Source organism: Anser cygnoides, chromosome 3 (assembly GCF_040182565.1).
Source record: "Anser cygnoides isolate HZ-2024a breed goose chromosome 3, Taihu_goose_T2T_genome, whole genome shotgun sequence".
NCBI lineage: Eukaryota > Metazoa > Chordata > Aves > Anseriformes > Anatidae > Anser > Anser cygnoides.
This window is the reverse complement of record NC_089875.1, coordinates 121,719,131-121,740,793: the sequence shown is the minus strand read 5'-3', so window position 1 is coordinate 121,740,793 and position 21,663 is coordinate 121,719,131. Positions and strand designations below refer to the sequence as shown.

At 55.1% G+C, this 21,663-nt stretch overlaps 1 protein-coding gene across 7 annotated transcripts in view; it reads left to right on the top strand.

The window, feature by feature from the left end:
- OTOF (otoferlin) overlaps positions 1–21,663 on the top strand; it is a 76,795-nt gene that overhangs the window by 509 nt on the left and 54,623 nt on the right. For all 7 annotated transcript variants that reach the window (XM_066995169.1, XM_066995167.1, XM_066995166.1 and 4 more), the window contains exons 2-3: positions 4,239–4,297; positions 8,538–8,626. In XM_066995169.1, coding sequence (XP_066851270.1) covers positions 4,239–4,297; positions 8,538–8,626 — 148 coding nt within the window. The remainder of the gene's footprint in view (positions 1–4,238; positions 4,298–8,537; positions 8,627–21,663) is intronic.

Sequence of the window (21,663 nt, the reverse complement as noted above, 5' to 3'; positions counted from 1 at the left end):
GGAGGGGAATGGGGAGGGAGGGGGAAGTCCTAGGGTGGTGAACCCCACTTCCCAGGGGATAGCTGGGGGGAGCTGGGCCCCTTTTAGGGTCAGGGCTACAGCTCGGGTGGCAAAGCGGTGCCGCCAGGGCAGTGTCACCAGAAGGGCTGGGAGAGGAACTTGCCTGGCTCCAGGACCCGCCGCGTGCTGGGATTTCTTCTGAGGCTGCAGCTTTTGTTCTGCTCGGGTCCCCTCCAGCCCCAAAGCCTTCCCGGGGGGGCTAAAAAAGGAGCCAAACCTCCCCAGGGGTCTGTGCCCTCAGCACAGCCACTCCTGCCCCATCCCTTCCTCCCAAAATCAGCACAGGGATAACCCCGCCGGGAACAGGTTGCACCTTGGACCGATGGAGAAGCCCAGGATGGTCCCAGCCCCAAAATGCTCCTACCTGGAGATGCTCCCTTGTCCCCATCCCATGTTCCCATCCCTATTTCCCGGCAGAGTGCAGGATTGCCACCGCTGTCACGCCGGGCAGCGCTGGCTCCAGGCAGGATGACACCAAACCTCACGGCCCCGCTTCCTTCCCCGCGGTGCTGAGCCACCAGCTGGGCTCCTCGTGGGCGTTTCTTTGCCTCTAAGAAATTCCGTGTCGTGGCCGAGGAGGTTAGGAGCTGTTTTCCTGGTAGCCTGCTGCACTCAGCCTCTGCGCAGCGGGGACTTGGCCTCGTGCTGCCCATCTCACCGCCGTGTGCAGCTGGGGATGATTTTTTTCCCCAGCTCCTCCTGGGCAGCGCAGTCCACGGCCAGGACACCAGCTGCTGCTGTTCTCTGCAAGCTCAGCCCTGGAGGAGAAGCATTTGGCAGCCAGACCCAGCAGGGCTGGATCCTGAGGTTGTGGCTGGCAAAACCCCATGGCTAAAAGGGCAGCGGCGGGTTAGGGAGTGATCCCCATCACGGCTGGGGCAGGACCGGCCCCCTTTCCTCGCCCAGCGGGTGGAGGAGCTTTGGTCCCGTTCCCTCCTGTGCCACTCAGTCTGTGCCAGAAGCTGCAGCGAGCCTTGCCCATGAAGGGACCCACAGCCTAAAGTGCCCTGTTTGTGCCATGTTAGCGCCATCCAGCACACCCAGCCCCAAATCCTGCCCCAAACTGCTTGTGGTCCCTAAAGGGGACAAGAGGAGACTGCTCGGTGCCTGCCCTGCGTGCAGGGGTGTCCGGGGGCAGAAGCTGTGGGTGTTTTGTGGATGCAGGACATCACAGCTCTCTGCTGCAGGAGAGCACGGGGCTGGGGGTGCTGGCTAACGTGGGGCACGAACCTGGGACAGGTCCTTGTTGTGTGGGGCTGCATCACCCTGCTCCGGATGGATGGGCTGGAGTTATCAGTGTGCCATGATACAGGAGCTGTGCGATCGTTGTAGGAAGGCGATCTCCCCGAGATACCCCTTGTTCAAGAGCTCTGCCAGCTGTAAGGCAGGAAGGAGGATTTGCCCCACCAGCTGGAGCTCCCTGGCGTTGGACCAGAGCTGGGTGGCAGCACACGGTGGGAAGGAGCAAGGAGAGAAGCAGTGGCAAGCTGAGCTGCTGGTTGCTATTCGGACGTCAGAGCCTCAGACCAGACGTGTTGGCAGCCCCGGGGGCTTGGACAGGCTCACGTGCTCACCTCGCGGTCATTTCTTGGTGGGCTTTGTGGATGCTTGCCTGGCTCCTTGCCCCGTGATAATTTAGGATTGATGGGGAGCAGGGTGATGGTGTGGGGACGTTGTGTTATTGGTGTCCTGTTGGCTTCCCAGCCCTGTGCTGGGCTGGGGCCAGCAATGTTGGTGTTGCCCTGAGAGGGGCCGGGGGCTGCTCCTTGGAGAGCTCCCCAAGCCCAGGGACCTGGGGCTGAGCACCCTGATGGGGCAGGGGGGGGACAGGGGCACCCAGGGGTGCCTCCAGCCCCAATCATTCTGGGTTCTGTGACCCTAGTGTCAGCCCCGGGGGAGCATCCCCGGGTGGGCAGCTGAGGTTGGTGCCCAGGAGTTGAGGGAGGAGACTCGTGCCACCCTCCGTTGACTCTACAGGCAGCGTTAGACCCCAGTTTTTGCGGGGAAGGAGTTAAGGAAGGAGCCGGACCCGGTGCGACAGGCTGCTGTGTGCGTTCCTGCGGGCTGTGCTCTGAAATGCTGCTCGGCTCCAGCTCGAGGAGGGGATTAATAAGTCACAGCTCCGATAAAAGGGCTCCGATTAGGGTCCGACGTGGGAGGGGAACAGATCAGGGCTGCTCGTCTTACACCAGGGGCCCCATGCACCCGGTGGCTGCCCTGGTTGTGCTTTGCAAATAGGAGAAACTGAGGCACGGACGGGAGCTGGTTGTTGCTCTCGGTTGCAGGAGGAGCTGCCAGCTTGTCCCCCCCAGGAGGAGAGAAGGGGATAGCCAAAATCCCACCCCGAACATCAGGGGCTCCCCTCCCACCGCAACGTGGGACTTGACTCACCAGGCACCAAAGGGCCACCTGTACCTGGGGGACCGGGCTGTGTGAGCCAAAATCCCGTGTCTTTTTGAGACCCTCAGCTTTCTTAGGAGGTGTGGGGCTGGTTCTGAACTCCATCACGCTGTCGGTGCCCTGTGCGTGCCCCAGGCTGGCTCACAGGGGTCTGCACAGCCCCACGTCCGCTGCCTCTGCAGCTTTCCAGCTTTCCACCCCTTTATTCTGCAGGGAGGACTCAGAAGTGAGCTAATTTGGGCTTTTAAGCAAATCTTTGCGCTGCAAACTGGCTTCAAGGGAAGAGCGGAAAAATGTCCAGGGGCTGGAGCACAAACAAGCACGGTGGGAGGGGGAACACCGGAGGTGTCCGCTGGTGAATTTTCCCCACCCTGCTCATTTTGTGGGGGCCAGCTCCTGTCTCCCAGCAGGATCTGAGCTTTTCCAGGGCTGCAGTGGGACAAGAGCATCCCAGACCCCTGTGCAGGGTGCAGGACGTTTCCCTGCCCTCTTCGTGCTGTTGTGCACCCAGGGCTGTGCCGGTCCCCTGCTGGAGACAGGTCTGCCCGTAGCGCAGTGTTTTCCCTTAAACCTGGTGCAATCAGAGCACTTGTCAGCTAATCGATCACAGGAGCTGGAGAAGAGCTTGGTGAGGTCTCTGGATTAGCTGTGCGTAAATGAGAGACCAGCCAGAGACCCCGCAGCACGCCAGGCACCGTGGCTGATGGCATCACTTTAAGGAAACAATTCCTGGCTGGGCATAGGGCAGGGGCTCCCACCACCTTCGCTTGCTGTAATACCTGCTCTCAGGTCAAATAGGGTGGGTGGCAGATTGCCCACCTTGGGTGGAGTGTCTTCTCCAACCTGCACGTGCCCACCGGTGGCTGATTGTCCCCCCCCGACCTGCGCACGTCTCATTACCCTGGTCTGGTATCTTGGTGTGCATGGGGATGCTCAGCACCCCCCCCTGGGAGCCCACAGCGGTGCTTAGGCGCTGCCTGCACCGACACACGGTGCCTGACCCCATAGCTGGGGACTTTTAGGGTCTGGCTCCTGGTGGCTCCGTCCCTGGTCCTGCAGGTGGAGCTGGCTGGTGTGAGGTCCTCGAGAAAATCCCCCATTTGTGGGTGGAAAGATTCATGGCAGGGGACCGGGAGGGTGGTTTGGGATGTGTGGTGCACCTTCTGGCTTTGCTCCCAGCACCTGGCAAAGGGATTTTCTGCCTCTCCTTGGGTAACGATTAAATCCGAAAGGGCCCAGCTATGGGATGGGGCATTCCCTGCAAAGAGCCGTGCCCGCAGGATGTCTCAATTTTGGTAAAATGAAGTTGGTGGCACAGTGGGAATGGGGGTGCCCCCCCTCCAGGGGCTGCCTGTGCAGGCTTGGCCCAAAGCACCCGCCCTGAGGCAGCTTTAATTACCCAGGAAGGAAAAAAAAAAGAAAAAAAACTCAATTTGATTCAGTGAGATATTATTAGCATTTTCATAACACCACAAGAGGCAACGTTATGAAGTGGCTATTAACTAGAAATATCGGTTTGGGGATGGGGGGGGTGAGGTTATCCCACGAGGGCAGCCAAAAACACCAGGCTGGGGCTCCCGGGACGTGGTTTCGTGGTAGCCCTGGCAGCGCTGGGTGAATGGCTGGACCTGATGGCCTCAGAGGGCTTTTACACCTCAGCGATCCTACGATTCCCTGGGGAAGCCGATCTCAGCAGCCACCCCAAAGGCTCGGCACAGAGGCTTCTCTCCCCGTCGCCCTGCTCACAACCAACCCGTGTCTCCTCGTCCCCTCTGCAGGGCTCTCCTTCTACACCCGAGTGCTGGAAAGCTGCGAGGACGAGGCCAGGTTTGACGAGGTAAGAGGAGACGTGCCTGCCTCCTGGTCCATCTCACGTGCCTGGCTTGCTTTGCCGTGACTGATTTTCCATAAAAATATCCATTCTCCCTCTGGAGCAGAGGGATTCCCAAGGCAGCAATACCTCCTTGCAAGGACAGAGGGGGAAAAAAAATGCAGTTACAGGTGAAAAACTCAAATTTAAGCGTGTTGGCACCATCTTTATGAGCTCCAGCATTTCTCTGGTGGGTGCTGAATGGATCTCATGGACCACAGGACCCCGGTCTGGTGGGGCTGGGGGTGTCGGGGGTGTGAGACCTGCAGCACTTCCCCATGGTGTGGACGCTCCTGGGAGCACGGCTCTGCCTTCCGCCTGCCTTTCCCCTCAAACGCAGCCCTGGTGCATGTGGCGCACGGTTAATTAAAAAAACAACCCGTGTGGTTGGCACTGAGGTTTCAGGAAAAAATACGGGGGGAACCCCACGGGCTCGTGGCTCGCCGTCCCCTTGCCTAGGAAGGAAGAAGCCCTTCTTGTCCCAAATCTTTGCTTGGTGCCAGCCCCCGTCCCCTGCCCTCGCATCGTGGTGGTGACAAGCTGATTGATCCCTTTTTGGGGGCCCACGGGGTGACGGATCAGCCCGGCGTGGGGCTTGGGAAGGGGGGCGAGAAGGAACCGCAGCCCCAGCCCTGCGTGGTGTTAAAATGCAGCTTTGCCCTCGGCGGTTACCGAGAAAATATTCAGAGATGATTGAAATAAGGTCACCCACACAGGCAGGGAGTAGAGCTGCTGCTCTGAAGTCACTTTCAGAATGGAAATAGGCATTCAGAGGAGAAGGGGTGCTTCCTTCGATCGTTCTGCGCTTCTCCGAGAAGATAACCCATTCCCAGGGGCGGGAGAATAGGTGAGCCCAGGAGAAATATGAAGATTTTAAAGCTGTTTATCACGTTTAAAGCTTTTTTTACCGTAAGAAAATAAGATTCCTTCCTGGTTCTGGGTGTGGGGTGTGTCTGTGGGGCGACAGCCCCGAGCTGCTCCGAGGTCGAGGCACCCCCAGCTGCTGGATGTGACCCTGGGGGGGTTTTGCCCTCAGTGCAGGTTTTGGGGGCAGAGCCCAGCCTGGGCTCCCCCCAGTGCCAGCAGGATGGGGTCAATAATTGCTGGCAGGAAAGGCAAGCCCCCGCTCCTGGGCTCACCCCTCCAGCTCTGCGGGTGACTTGTTGGCAGCTCACAGCCCTGCAGGATCGGACCGAGGGTGCTGTGCCTCCTCTGGGTGCTGGAACGGGGCTGCTGCTGCAAAAGGGGTTATAGGTGCAGTCTTGTTTCCTCCCACCCCATTAAATCCCTAATTAATTGCTCGTGCTGCTGAAGCAATGGCCAGGGCAGGAACGTGGGTGTTGGAGCCAGCGAGGGGGTCCTGGGCTGCCCCCAGCAATTAGCTGATGGGAGAGTCCGGGAGAGAAATATTTCCACCTGGGTATACACAAATAACAAGTAATCGACAAGCTCAGATGACAACTTCTTTTTTAAATTAATTTTTATTATTGCCTCACTGCAGCACCCCAAAGTCCCCCCACCAGGAGCCTTCGCAGGGAAGCAAAGAGCACATCAGCTTCCCCGCCCCCGCTTAGCATTCGCGAGATCCCACCACCAGGCTGGATTTGGGCTGCCCCAGTGGTTTCCTTTTTGTTTGTTTTCCTCCCGTTTCTTTTTTGCAATTATTTTTATTCATGGCTTAATGAATTATGCAGAACCTGGGCCTCTCCAGAGCCTGGGGAAGAAAAGCTGCTGGCTATTCCGCAGGGTGGCCGCGGCGCTGTGGCTGTTTCACATAACCAGGAACAGTCACATCGTGTCCCACGTGCACCTCGAGTTGTTTCTGCTCCAAGGGGAGAAGAAAAAGAAACCTTTTTTTTTTTTTTTTTTTTTTTTTTTTTTTCCCCTTTGCTAATAAAACAGATAAAACTGACCCAGCAGACATCACTCGCTTGGCTTTGCACAGGGCTTTTAAGAAGACTTTTAACAACAAACCAGCGAGGAGAATCACCTGCCAGCCAGCTGGGAAAGGAGGGAGCGCAAGGAAAGCAGGGGGGGAGCTCGGGGAGCAGCCCCAGCTCTGGGAGGTGTCACGGTGATGGATGGTGGGGATAGATGTGCTCTGGGTCCGTGTTAATGGGGTCTGCTCATGGGGCTGGGGGCAGAGAGCAGGGGGCAGCCCTTCCCCACATCCCACTGCAGCCTTGACACCTGCAGGTTCAAGGCAGAAATACCCTGCAAATATTTACTACTGAAGGTAACCAGCTGTAGAAGCCACTTATCTGGAAGGGTAATTAATTGCTGATTGAATTCTGGTGTGTCTTTTTTTTTTTTTTTTTTTTTTTTTCCCTGTTTTTTATTTGCTATGAGTGAGGCACAAGGGCATCTCTGATTTAGGAGCCTCTGAGTAAAACATAAAAAAAATCCGTGGTCTGGGTTGTATTAGAGGTTAGTGAGTGACTATAATAATCCTCTCCAGGCTTAAAATATATATATATATATAAAAATTCTTCCTAAGGCTTAGAGCACAGCATCCTTGGGGGAGCGATGGCCACGTTTTGCTGCAGGATGCCCCAGGGCATGGGATGGTGCATCTATAAGAAGAAGAGGGAGCAGGGCTGAATACCCCAAATCATCTGGATCAGTTTTCCACGCACGGGGATAAAACCAGGAGGAGAAGGAGTGTGGATGGGCAGGGCACGGGTCGTCCCCGTGCTGGGGAAGATGTCACAGCTCTCTGGGGTTGGGGATCTGGGTGACGTTCCTTGTCCTGCTGGTGTTTTTTGGGGGGTTGTGGACAACTTTCAGAGCAGGGCGCTCTCCTTTACTGAATCGCATTCCCCAGGGTTTGAGGCAGACCGCCAGCAGTTAGCAGGCTGCGTGCGTGGCTGCGGGTGGGGGTCCCTCTGGAAACAGCCTGCAGAGCTGGAGAGCTGGACACACGGCTGCTTCTCCTCCCGGGGCTGGAGACCTCTTCCAGCACAGAGCACAGCGCCGTGGTGTGCAGCAGGGCACGAATAATGCTGGGAAGAGGAGTGCAGCTGCAGAGAGCAGCATACTGGGGCTCGTCCCTGTGCTTTGCTGCTCTCCCAGGTGCAGGGCTTTGGCATTTGCTCGCTGGCTGTGGTGTGAACATCCCCCAACAGGCTGCGTGGCATGGAGGGCTCTCAGCAAGGCTCAGCGGGGATGCTCGGAGGGCTCGCCCGTGCTGGGGGCTGCACAAACCCAGAGGGCAAGGGGCAGCTGGGTCCCCGACCCCACAGCCCAGGAACATGGGGCAGGGACTCACCCATGTGCGTTCAGGACAGGGGGATGCTCGTTCCAGTTCCTCCCCAAAATTTGGTCTGTGGACAGTGACGTGCCCAAGGAAGACGTTCTGGGGCACTTTATCCAAAAGCCTGACTGCCCCACTCTGGTGGGTGCCGGAGCCCTGGCACAGGTCCTGGGCACGGGGCCTTGCTCCCCATCCCTGTGGGAAGCAAAGCGATGTCGTGAGGCCATTTCTCTTTTTTTTTTTTTTTCCCTATTTCTGGATGTTTTTATATTTGCTTCCTTGACTCACTGCAGGAAACATAAAAGGGAAAAAATTAGCTTCGGAGATAAGCATTTGAATGTTTCTGAAGAGTCGCAAACATCTTCCTGTGAAGCTGCTTGGCCAGCACTTTCCCTTCCAGGCTCTGAATGCAGCCCTGCAGCGGTGCGGGGCTCGGTCCCGCTGCCGCGTCCCCGTGTGCTGGTGCTGCTGCCCACGAGGCACCGAGGGCAGCTCGGCTGGGGCTCTGCTCGGACATGGGAGGCTGCAAGGGATGCGAGACTTGGAAAATGAGGGAAGCTCGGGTGGTTTGGCCTGGCAGGGTGATTCCTTAGCTTGGGGAGGAAAAAAAGCAAAAAAATTGAAACCCAAATATATCTATATCTATAACCCAAATATATCTATATCTAATCCAAATCTATATCCATCTATATCTAATCCATCTATATCTAATCTATCTATATTTATATCTATGTAGATATAGATATAGATATAGATATAGATATAGATATAGATATAGATATAGATATTTGGCACCAGGACACATGGTTAGCAAGCCTCCTGTGAGACAGCCCTGCCTTTTGCTGGGCAAAAGGGGTGCTCAGCATCCCCCCGTGGCCCTCCCAGCCCCATCCTCATCACCTCTGCCGCCTCTCCCTGTCCCCAGCCTGACATCTCCCCGCCCTTCCTCCCCAGACCTTCCGCTGGCCGGTTGCGAGCAACGTCGATGGGAACGAGATCCTGGAGATCCAGGTCTTCAACTACAGCAAGGTCTTCACCAACAGGTGAGAGCGGGGCTGCCCTTCCCTCCCACCATCCTGCTTGAGCTGGGGCCACATCCCTCGTGGGTTTGGGGGCCAGAGGGTGACGAAGAGGTCGGTGGTGTTTCCTGGGTTGGGCAAGGAAGCCCAAATGTTTTGTGAAATAACACAGCTTGTGAGTGCAGCTGCTAGCACCCAACAATTCAGTTGTGGTCGCAGCCACGTCTACACCATGGTTTTGTGAAGGTGCTGCCACCTGGTTCAGTACGCTTTGCATGTGTTTAAGAGAAAATTAAATATTTTTGTAAGTTAACAAGGTGGAAGTTCCTGTAGTAAGTTAACAAGGTGGAAGTTGATACCTGAAAGTGTCTCTCCGGCTTTGCAAATTCTGCACTTGGTTATATATCTTACTATTTATTGTAATTTGTTTTCACCTGGATATGGTCGTTGTCAGGACTTATGCATTATGTGCGATGTTATGAGGGTTTTTTTTTTAAGGTTTATTCCTGTTAAAGTTTTGCCCACACATTGATAATGAACACAAGAGAGGAAAAGTTTGTCCTCTCTGTCAGCCTTAGTGTTTTTCATACATTTTTCCATGCTGTCACTGCAAAAATATGGGAGCGTTTCACAAAAACATGAATGAGATGTGGGTTGTCCTACAGAACATTTACGCTGATATTATAGAGGAAAAAACAAAAAAAAGATCCTTTTTTTTCAAGGTTTGCAGACTGCATTAACAGACAGCTGATGGGCAGCCAAGGAGAGGTTCTGCAGGGCTTGTCCTGCTGCTGTGCTCACCCCATAGCCAGGCCCTTTCCTCTCCCACGAGCTTTGGCTTCAGAAATAGAAGCCAGGACTTCACGGTGAGCCTAGGAATGGGAAGAGGAAGAAGGTTTGAGAACTGGTGGACAGAAGGAGGGGACCTGGGTGACGTGCAGGTGCTGTGCTGGTGCCCACGGACAGGGGCAGTCACCGTGAATCCATTTCTTGTGTGTGTGGTGGGGCCAGGCGCTGAGCCCCCCCTTACTGCGAGGTGTCACCCAGCCGTGGCGTGTCCTGGGGTTTGCTGTCACTCCCAACCCTTCCTCCCTGGCGCCTTGTCTTTATAAACCCTTCTGCAGCCCAGGAAGGGCTTGGGCTCATGGCTGGATGTTGGATGTTGCGGTTGGTTTGCCTGTGGTTGGATGTTGCTTGGATCTGGCTCTCTGGAGGAACACAAGTTGCTGAAAGGATTTGTTGTAGCAAAAAACACAGTGGCAAACATTTTCGCTCTGAAAACAAAGTGTCTTCCCCAGCTGGGGCTCAGCGGGGTCTCCAGAACATCTCCCAGATGCACGCAGACGTTCATGCAAAAGCTTGCTTCGCGGCCCAAAAACGAGGAGCCAGATGGTGTGCAGGGCAGGCGTGCTAAATACGCACAATTAAAAAAAAAAAAAAGAGAGAAAAAAAGATTATCTACCTTCATCTTGCTTTTAAGTCGGAGCTTGAGCAGCAGGAGAGTTGAAAAACTTGAGTCATTCAAGGAGCAAGGCAAGGAGCCCCCAGGGGGTGGTGGCTGGGCTGGGGGGGAAGCATGGCAGATGCAGAGAGAGGAGGGGGCCAGGGAGATCCCAGCTCTGCTTGGCGTGAGCCACCTTGGGCCACGTTCAGACCACTTACTAAAGGCTCCTACACTGAGACAGGGGAGCTGGAGAGGTCTCCAGGCTCATGAGCGATGCCCACAGGGCATGTGTGAACACCTTTGTCCCCTGGGTACTGTCACTGCCACGCGGTGCAAAGCACTTGCGGCCAAGGCAGGCTCGCTCCAGCCTGGAGACAGATGATGGGAAGGGACGGGGCATCCCGCCAGCCATGGTGGCTCCAGGCCTCCTATCTTCATCACCCATCAAAAATAAACAAAGTCAGGCCAGCTGAATCAGACGGTTTTGCCTTATCAAACTGCGCTTCAGGGCGTACCTCATTTACCGCCTGGACAGCAGTGTGGTGTGCACACAAAGAAGCAATCCCCTCTCCTCTCTCTCTCTCTCTCTCTGAACCTGAAAAAAAAACCACTTGAAAGATGCACTAAGAAGTAGAAAGTGCAGTGTGTGTGTCTGCAAACAAAGGACTGTTGGTGTTCCTCTGTGGGACCTGGGAAGAGGAAAAGCCAGGGCATGGCAGCAGGCTGCACTGATCAGAGGCTGAGCCAGCAATCACTCGGGTAATTCCTTCCTCCCCCTGGGCGACCAAATTCTCTTAGAAATCTCCAAATACCCAGCACAAAATAAATATCCCAATAAAGCAGCCAAATTAATCAGTGACTTTTTTCCTTTGACGAACTGCTTATACAGCTGCATCAAGCCAGCTGAGAGCCACTTCCACTCCCAGGACAACCTTCAGTATTATCATTCCCATCACTTTGGTTATTTTCCTCAGTTTGCCTTCGGCTCATGGGGGCCTGGGCTGCCCACACCTATCAGCCTTACTCTCAGCAGCAGCTGGTGGTGCAGGAGGGAGCAGGCTGCAGCCTTGGGTCTGCACCTCTGCCTTCCACGGACACTCAGCCGGTGCTTGCTCCCTACAACCCCATCTTCAGCATGAACCGAGCAGCACCGTCACCTTTATCCCTTGCTGCTCTGCACTGAGCAGGGATCCGACCCCAGCTCCCACCAGCTGATCCCCCTCAGTACAGAGAAAGCCCCACGCTGTGCTCCGTGCCCCAGGGACACAGGAGTCACAGCTGTGGCAGCAGGGCTCCTGTCGTGGTGCCTGCAGCCCACAAAACCAGGAGCACCTCTGCCTGCTTCTTGGCAGGCATTTTCATCCCTTGAAAGCTCTCACGCCTTTGTAGTCAGAGCATCCCTCTGCCTTGCTTTTGAGAAGGCTGCTCCTGTTTTTTTTTTTTTTTTTTTTTTTTACCATCCCCAATCATCTTTGCAGCTCATTATCCCACCAGTGTTCAGTTTTCAACGCCTCCCCTCCGAAGCGCAGGCTGGACACACCTTACCCACCTCCCTCCTCCCTTCACGCAGCCAGGCAGTAATTGCTTCGTTACGCTCCGTGGTGCAAACTCCTGCAGGGCTGTGGATGCACCAGCTTTTTGGAGCTGTTCCCAGGAGTGCAGACCACGATCTGCCAGCCTGAGGTGCTGCTTCTTGGAGGTGTTTTTGGCCCGTGAGTGCCCGTTTGGGTTGGCTCAGGCACACTGTGAGGTCCTCACCATCCTGCGGGGCTGCCTCCACTCCCCGGTGATTGAGTGCTCATTATTTGGAAATTGTTTTGTAAGTTATTTTTACATGTCAGTCACCAATGTAGTAGTCATCGGGGTTTAATAGCAAAATTGCACTATAGCACTGCCATTCAGCGATGACTATCAACTGATATCCTATTTTTAGAGTTTCTCCATTAATCTGCTCTTGTTAGTGTGTAGCATCGATAGCAGGCACTGTAAAACCAAACGTTTTGTAGGAACCTATTCCTCTCACGCAGTTACCAAAAAAAAAGATGACTCTGAAGAAGCACACCGAGCTTGTTTTGACATGCTCCGTCTCCTCATAAACCTACCTCGAATGTCATTGATTACACTCCAGTTTTTAATTGCATTTCTGTTGAATCCTATACAGGATTTTCTATGATTTTCCTAGGATGGCTGCCAGGTGAGCCGGGCTCTCTCCATTCACCCCGCGTGAACACTTTGCTGTGCCGGGATTTCTCTGTTATTCCAACTTCATTACAAATGCTGTCAGTGGATCAGGGGCTGCCAGCTTGTGTGTGATGATTACCCACAAACTACCTCTGGAACAACGCACAGAAATATTTATCCAGCATGTTTGCCTGCTTTATATCATTATGGGCTGGAACAGCAGCTACTGCCCCTGTTTCTGGGCTGCATTTGCCTTCAAAAGTGGAGCTTATTGTCCCCAGTACTGCTGGGGCCAGAGGCTGGCTGGAGGATGCTATCGTCCTGCTGTGGTCCTGGGGTGGGCGCTGGGAGCATCCTGACACCATCAGGACCAGGCTCAGGCGCTGGCACGGGGCTAATCTCAGAAAGATGCTCTGTGGCGGAGCATCCCCAGCTCCCCGCAGCAGCTTTCCAGAGTTTAATTCCCTGTTCCATCTCTCCGCTAAATTAAAAAGCACTTCAGGTTGGAAACAGTTTCCTCGTGCTGGCATTTACAGACAGTGGTGAAGTGATCCCCGAAGCATCCCTGCAGTGGTGTGTGTGTCCCAGCAGCGAAGGGAGCCCCAGCACGGGGTGCTCTGGTTGTGTGGGGCCCCCAAGCCATCCGTCCATACAGCACAGCCCAGGGCAGGGGTGGGGAGCAGGGAACCCCCTCAGCAGGCACCCAAAAGACAACACCTCGAAGGAGCTGGCACCTCTATTAGCGTTGTTATTACAACCGGGCACGATGTTGTCATAGCATATCAGACCTCAGACAGGAACCAAAAGACGGGGTGAGCAGCGAGGTGTTAAATCAGGGAGGTGAGAAACTGGGGAAAGTGCTGAAGGTTTGGGGTCAGGGTGGCAGCTTTGTGTCGCAGCACGAAGCCAGGAGAGCTTTGAAATCTGGGCATGGTAGGCCCATCACGCAGGCACCGCAGGTGGACGGGGACCCTTGTCATAGCCCCCTGGGATGGCTGGGGGCACCCCTGGGCGCCCGCCCGGCCCAGCGGTGCTGCCTGAGGGGCAGGGGGAGCCGCCGGGGCTCCAGGCTGGGCCCGGGGCCTCTGGGCCCGGCCCTGGGCACCGCCGAGCAGAGCCCGGCTCCGGCCTCTCCGCACCTCCCTGCGGGTCCTGACGGCCATGGGGGAGCTCCCCCGGAGCCTCCTCTGCTCCAGGCCGAGCAGCCCCAGCTCTCGCAGCCTCTCCTCACAGCACGGGGGCTCCGGGCCCGGCAGCAGTAACGGGCATCAGGGCTGCCACCGAGACAACGTGAAGGAGAAATGAGGTTTCAGGAAACGACCTGCCATTGACCAAGTAACCCTCCGAGTAGCTGAACCCGCAGTGAGCGGCGAGGGCTCTGGAAGAGCTGGGAGCAGCAAAACGCATCCTGCCCTGGGACCATGTGTTTTGGGACCGGGGGGTGGACAAGTTCCTGAAGTTCCCCGAGGCAGAAGGCCACCAGGAGCCCAAGGGGGCAATGGCAGCAGAGCCTCGGTCCAAGCCTACAGGCTGCCTAATGGGGGTGGAAGGAACTGGCTTCAGATCTGAGCATCGGCAGCAGGAATCAACCTGCAGAAGAATGCTCCAAGTCAGAAATATAAAGGGATTAGCCGTGGATTTATGTCCTGCCTGCTGAGAAATGCCCACACCAGTACATCAGTGCCAGGTCCCGAGGCAGGGCCACAACCACAGCCCGTCCTTCTGTCCCAGGAGGAGGAGGACAGACAGACACAAATCTTGGCCAGGAGGGAGAGGAGAAGGGAGAAGCAGGGCCCTGTCCCCAGGCTTTGGAAAGGCGAGCCGTGGTGAATAATTCACGTGCAGCTGATTAGCACAACTTATCAAAGCCCCAGATAAAGGCACGACACCCGATGCAGGCCTGCCGTGAATAATGGAGGGGGCCGGTGCCGAGCCTCAGCTTCGTGGCTATTGCCTTGCCTTTGTCTGCTGCCCCGTGGCCAGCACCATGCAGCTAATTAGCTGGTAAGATAATCCTTCCCTGGCCCTGGTCCCCTGACAGCAGCTGATTGCTTCTGGCTCCACGGAGGGGCTGTGGGCTTGTGCCTGGTGGCTGTCCTTGGGAGCCGTTCCCCAGGGCAATGCATGGCTGGGTGCCCGAAGAAGGGGGCAGTGCCTTGAGACAGTTCATGAGGGCACCTTAAATGAGGAATACCATCCTCCAGCCATGGTCGGTGGCAGTTTCTTCAGTAAAAATGTGTAAAGAACCTCCTGATTTCCATGGTGGCCAAAGGACATTTCCCCTGGGATGTTCATTCTCCATCTCCAAACCACTCTCTTCTCTTCCTTGGTCAACACTGCCCAATGTCACCTTGTTGGGGACCAAGCGGAAGCAGGGTGCCCCATGCCAAGGTATAAAATTGTGTCAGTGCACGTCCACAGCCAGAACTACAGAACCACAGCTTCCCTGCCCCTACCTCGGCACCACGGCCGGGCTGGGAACTCTCCCTTCCAGCCCAGACCCATCCAAGCCACCCTGGGGACACCCTGCCCTGGTGTGGGTGGATGAGGGACAGTGCTGCATCCTGGTGGAGGTTAATTCACTAGAGAAGGTGCAGATTTAAAATCCTGCACCCGAGAGCCCAAGAGAAGGACAAATAGGAACATTCTTATGCACCCATCCTGAAAGCATGAGATTCTTCATTTGATGCCACGCATCGCGTTATGGAAAGCGGGTGATGAAACCAAACAGCTGCTGCATTGTGAGGTGATTTGTAGGAACTCAGTGAGGAACTCCTACAGGAGAACAATTCATTTTTGCCCTTTTCCTTCTGGTCCCCTGGGGAAACCTAAAAAATATCTCCAGGGTGAGTGAAAATTCATGGCATATGATGCCACAGTGCCCTGGGAGGGGGCAGGTGCAGGAGGAAGGTGTGTGATGTGGGGTCCCAGATGTGGACCCGAGTGTGTCTGGGCAGGAGAAGACACCGTGAGCCACGTACCAGCGACCTGGGGCAGGGGACCACATGTGTGGGAGATGCAGAGAGAAGCAAGGAGCAAGCGGAGGCAGCAGCCAGGGCCGCACACCGTGATGGGGAGACACCAGAGGACACCAAGTGGTCCAGCAGCCACAGAGCAGATCCCCAAGACAGGAGGTCCTGCCCTGACCTGGGGGACCGCCGGGAGCAGCTTCTTCTGCGCCCCACGTTCTCCCCGTGCCTGGAGCCAGGACATCCCGTAAGGATGGAGAAAGCTGCACGAAACCTCATGCCTTTTGCTCCGTGGAGGTTTGTTTTCCTCCCCGCTGGCTGCATGTCACCGTTTTCCTCTCTGGGGTGAGAAGAAGCAGTAACCAGATCTGGACAAGGGTGATGCCGGGGTGGGCACGCAGATAACACCCCCGGCAGAAAGCCGATCCGAGGAGAGCAGGCGGCAGCTGGCTCCCCTTACCTAGCCAAGAGACAGAGGGACTAATACCAAGGGCTTTTAATACAGCTCTCTGGGATAAAAATAGAGCTTCGTTTTGTCCTTCGTGCTCCGGCTTCTTCGGTAATCCGGGTCTCTGCAGGATTTGTGCCTTTAGTGAGAAGCTGCCCTCAGCGGGACTTGGGGACGCCGAGGTGCTCACCGCTTCTGCACGCCCGCGGACGGTGACGTGCTGCAGAGTCACCGCAGGAGCCTGCAGCGCTGGGACCTTTCTGCCGCCAGCCGCGCCGAAACGTCACGGGCAGCCCCTGCAGCATCAGCGGTGCGGCAGCAGGACCGGTGCTCCCCAGTTCCCCCTCAGTGTGCCAGGTCCCAGGGACGCCACGAGGTCGCACCCGGGGGTCTGCGTCCCACCCAGTGGAGCCCTGGGCGCACGCATAAAAATGTGCTTTTTGCGCAAAGTATTGCTCAAAGGCAGAAAATAACTGCACCTCTGCAAATGAAACCGTGCGCTTTTAACCCAGACAAAATGTTTGCAAAATATTTCATCTAATAGATCGAAATGGATCTAATAGACCAGAAAAGGGGCCAAACGTTCTGGAGCTGCTTTATTTTATTTTATTTTATTTTATTTTATTTTATTTTATTTTATTTTATTTTATTTTATTTTATTTTATTTTATTTTATTTTATTTTATTTTATTTTATTTTATTTTATTATTTTATTTTATTTTATTTTATTTTATTTTATTATTTTTAAACAGTAAATTAAATTAGGTGTCTTAAGTTCAGAAGGGGAGATAACTTGCTTTAACTTTTTCTTAGCCCTGAAGTGATCAGAGAGCTGGACTTGATCTTTGAAGGTCCCTTCCAAGTGAACTATTCTACACTGCGCTATGCTGTGCTATGCTATGCTATGCTATGCTATAACAGACCGACATCCGTCAGGCTAAACCAGGGAGGCAGCAGTTATTCATCCCCTGTTCCAGCAGAAAAATGTGAAGGTTTAAAAGAAGACATCAAGAGGCAGGCTCAGGATGAAGTGAGTCTTCAGACGAAGCCAGCTGGGCTGTGGAGGACCCCAGGACGTCTTGTGGATACCAGAAGTTTACAGGCTCAAAACTGAATTTGGCATCTTCATGGAATAAAAATCTACATGAGTTTATTGAACACCAAGATATTTCCTCTGGGCCAGGAGCCCTACCGTGGGCATTTTTGATGGGCCAGAAGACATGTACACTGACCAACAGGGCTTGATGAGCTGCCTGATGTGTCTGGGTTATCAGTACAAACTGATTTTTCCTCCTGAGAGCCCAGGCTCCCTACCCTTTGCGATCCATGGACCATACTTTTTATTTTTTTATTTTTTTTTCCTAAAATCCGCACTTCCTCTGCATTTTCCATTGCATTTGTTGGGCTGTGGGGTTATTCGCCTCCAAGGCAGGTCCATGTCCAACCTCTTTTCCAGGAGCTACCAAATGAGTTTGGTGGGATCAGTGAGCAGGGTCTCCTCGAACATCCCCCTGCACTTGGACGCTGCAGAGCTTGCAGTGGCAACCACTGGCCGTGCCTTTAGGTACAAAACAGGGTTCATGCCATGCTGTTAGATGCAAAACATTCCCTCCTGTGGCTTACATGATGTGCGCCCAGAGCCTGAAGCAGCCTGAAGAGCTTTTTTCACGGCACAGCCAAACCGCTGCTTCTTTTGTAATCATCCTGCTGCAGCCAAAGCTTCCCAAATCGCTTACCTCCTCATCGCCCTGCTGCGCCCTGCCTGCGTGGACGGTAAATTGGCTTACCCTGTGAGTGTGTGCAATCATTCCTGGTTTGTTAATGGCTGGATAACCCAGAGAAACGTAGGACACCCCAGCTGCTCCACCCCAGCAGCCTCCAGATATGAAAAGTTGCTTCGGTGAATTAACTTTATTTTTTCCCAAGCAAACTCTCGCAAAAATTCTCATTAAATATGAATGGATTTTCATTCACCCTGGAAGACAAGTGGAATAACATAATGAGTGCCAGTCAGCCCTGTCTTGTAGAAACAGATCCTGTCAGGAAAGTCGCTGGGGATGCGATTACAGACCTGGTTGCCAAAGGTGCTGACGTGGATGCGCTCAGGCTTGGCACGGTGTCTGACTCGGCGACACACAATATTTTGACTAAGAAATGAAAACCCAGCAAATCTTGTCACGGCGGGCGCTGGGGGTGTCGTGCACGTGCTAAGATACCCGCAGAGACTGGGGACAGGGATGTGTCACCAGGGAGGATGGCAGCCTGGAGAGCCCTGCGGGGATCAGGGCTCCTCGTGCGGCCGTGCGCACCTCCCCGCACTGGTGAAGGAGAAGGATGGATGGATGGATGGATGGATGGATGGATGGATGGATGGATGGATGGATGGATGAAGGGATGGATGAAGGGATGGATGAAGGGATGGATGAAGGGATGGAAGGATGGATGAGTACAGGGAGGGATGAGAGTCCGCCTGCATTCCAGAGGCTCTCCCAGGTTCCAGGAGCAGAATTTGCCCAGGGAGCAAATGGCATCCAAGGGCTGAGCTAGCAGGGAAGGAGGGACAAGCCTTCATGGCCTGGAGGATGCTGTTGGCAGAACTGGACCAAGCTGCACAGACTTCAGCTTTTTTTTTTTTGCCTAATAACATCTCGGGCTTCAGTGCTGCAGCCTTTGCTTTGAGGGAGTGAGCACTTCAGTGCAGGCAACGCCTGGCAGGGTTCTGCATCCCCCCGGGCACTGTCTGTCCTGAACTGCTCTGGGCATGGCATGCAGAGGGATTATTGGAAAGGTGGCACGTGCCACGAGGGCAAAGAGCAAAGGGCAGCACGTGGTGGGATGTGCAGCAGTCCCAGACCGCCCCAGTCCAGGGCTGCAAGCCCAGAACCGGGCTGGGCTGGTAACAGAAGATGCTCGAACAATCTGATAAAATTACGAGTGACCCAGAAAAACTCCCTCTCTCTTTCCATCAGCAGAAATGCCAGGGAAGGGAGCAGGGCACTCGATGAATTATGAAAGGCTCGGAAGTGAAAGGCGGCGCAGACAAGTGCTGAATATTTGATCCCCTCTGGCTTGGCTCTTGCTGGAGACGTGGGCTGGGAGGGGGCCAAGGAAGGAGACCACCGCCCCAAGCCTGACGTGGGTGCATCTTTCTGGTCCTTCCCAGACATGAGCTGGGCTGAGGTCTGCGAGCAGAGTCACAGCTCACAAGGGGCTGCAAAGACATGGAAAGAAAGTGGTGCAAGGGCCAACGTGTGGCTGCCTGCTCGGAGGCAGGAGCACCTGCTCGGTGCCTGCTGCCACGATACGGATATTGCGGCTGGGGAAAAACTGTCAGGGGGCCAAGAGCTGGCACTGAGACTCCTGCTCTTCTCCAGCCTCAATTAGGAGCACTCACAGGCAGCTTTCGTGTGCTTTTTGGCTGCAGCTCAGTGGGGGGGAGCTGAGAAGTGCTGGAGGTGGGCATGATGTTGCTCCCCCTCCGGATTTCTCTCGGTCCCAGACAGGAGCAGCACAACAGCAGGGCACAGAAGAAGGGGGGTGGCAGCTTCAGGTGGGTCTGGGGGCTCAGGAGCCCTCTGCTCTCTGCTGCAGCCGGGTTCTGCTGCCCGGGATGTTCCCACTGCCTGCTTGGGGGCAGAGATGTCTCCCCTGTGACTCTGGGGTCTCCCCATCCACAACCATGCTCTGGACGGCTTCTGACTGCATGTCACCAGTCCTTCTGATGCTGGGAGGGGGGCTGGATGGGTGCTGAGCCCGCGTCCTCACCCCCTGCATGAGGAACCCGACACTCGGACGTGTCAGATGAGGTCTGCGGGGCCGCTTCGCTCTTCTCAACTGTTCCCCCTGGAGCCCAGCGGGACGCAGAGGGCTGCTTGTGAAGCGCCTCCCGGAGATGTTTGCTCCTTGTTGGCCTCCCGGGCTCTTTTCCCACTCTTCTTGCAATGCACTTTGACAGCGATGGATCCAAACACGCTCTCAGGGAGAGCTGCAGCACAAACGTCTGGCTGCTGCCATGCCCTAAAGCCCTGAGCCCTCCTGGCCACAGCAGTGCCGGGGACACCCCCAGGCTGTGCCCGTTCCCGAAGTGATGTTGGTGTTAAGACACGAGATGGGCAGAGCTGGGGCCTCTCGCACCTGCCTGCTGTAGGGATTTGTTCCCCACAAAGCACCAGGGAAGCGCACGCGCTTTGCCACTGCTATTTGTCTGAACCACGCTTTTTAAGAGCAGCCTGCCCTGTCCCACCAGCAAGGAAGGTCGTAGAGGAAGCAGAATCAGCATCCATGGAAGGTTTTGAGGTTTGGCAGGACAAAGCCAATGGCCAGCCTCATCCGGAGCAGGGGGTGCTCACCGCAGGAGGTCCCTTCTGCACAGCCAGACGTAGTGACCCTTGAACGAAAAGCTCCATCCTGGTGTGAGATTCCTTTGGAAAAACTAAGGAAAAACAAACAAACAAATGAAAACACAAAACAAAACACAACTGCTTTGTTGCTGGAGAAGCAGCAGCTGTGAGCCCTGGGCTGCAGGGGATTTCAGACGGGAAGCAGATGTCCAGGTGGTAAGAGCTGGGCACGGGCACGTTCCCACCCCTCTGCAATTAAAACAAGCCAAGGCAGCTTGAAACCACTTCAGAGCACTCACTGCAGTGTACGCAGGAAGCAGAAATGTCCAGGAATGAGGAGCTGCAGTCGCACTTTGTTTCTCCTGCCTCCATGAGCCCGAGGATTCTGGAGAGGGCGGTGGAGGCAGCCGGAGCCCAGGGCAGGTTCCCCGGCTGCCTCCAAGTAGCTCCAGCTCATTTCCCTCCACGCTAGTAAGGACTTTCCGGGACTTCCCCATCCCTCTGGGGGTGTTTGCACTTACAGACACCTCTGCCATGTGCACCAGCCCTGCACCTTAGGGCTGTGCAGCATCGCCAAGGGGCTGCATTTTGTGCCAGCAGGTTAAATACCAGCAGCTACAAACATGCAGGAACACGAACTGCACAGTGAGCTGCCAGCCGAGCCTAGAAACCTTCACAAATAAACTTCCCTAGTAAGCAACCGTACTGAAATAACCTGATTTAGAGCTCAGGCCACAAGAGAAGCCCTCCAAACTGACTTTGAGCAGCTACCTGCTGACATGGATCCAGCCAGCCCAGGGGACAGCCCTCCAGAGCCCCCCAGCACAGCCTGTGATGAGGTTTGAGAGATGAAGACATCTCTAGCAGAAGCCTTTCCAAAGCAACAGAGAGCAGCTTCTCTTGCAAACAGCAAACCTCATTATTTAGCAAACCCTGAAATCCAGGCTGATACGGCATTTTTCCCCTGATAAGTGCATCCCTGAGAAGACGCGGGTCTCGGTGGGAAGCGGTGCTGCATTATTCATGTGTGCAGCAATGGGGAACGCTTGGAGAAAAGGAGTTTGTGATCAACCTGGCGTCTTGGGGGTGCACCAGGGAGCTGGGGCGGGGAGGTGCAGGTCCTGCAGGGTGCTCACGGGTGGGTGGGAGCGCGACACACAGGAACAGCCCTGCCCTGTGCTGCCCTCTGCTCCTGGAGCATCACGCACTGCCATGGCACCCTGCAGCGGGGTCCCCCTGCTGCTGCTGCAAGCCAGGGCTGGGTAAGTGGTTGAGCCACAGAAAGGTCATTTTTCTGTTCTCCTCAGGTGGTTTATTAATGTCCCCCCCAGCAGGTCACTTGGCGAGGGGTGGGAAATTGAGTAACTACATGGCACAGCTTGTTTTCTGGTCAGACACCCCTGGGGCTCTGGGCAGCTCCATCCCAGGTCAGCCTGGACACAGCATCGGTGCTTGGGCTGCACAGGGGCAGAAGCGCCCTCCGTGGCCCACGCACAGCACGGGCAGTTCCTCTCTGATATCTTATCTTGATAAATCAGCATCACAGGGATGCCTCGAGGTTCACAAGACAGCAGTTTTATCAGCAGCTGCTTCCTTGCTGGAGCAGAGTACTGCAGAAATGTTCCTGGTGCACCACCTCTGTCACCTGGGATCGTGGCGCTGGAGGTGCCATGCGAGGCC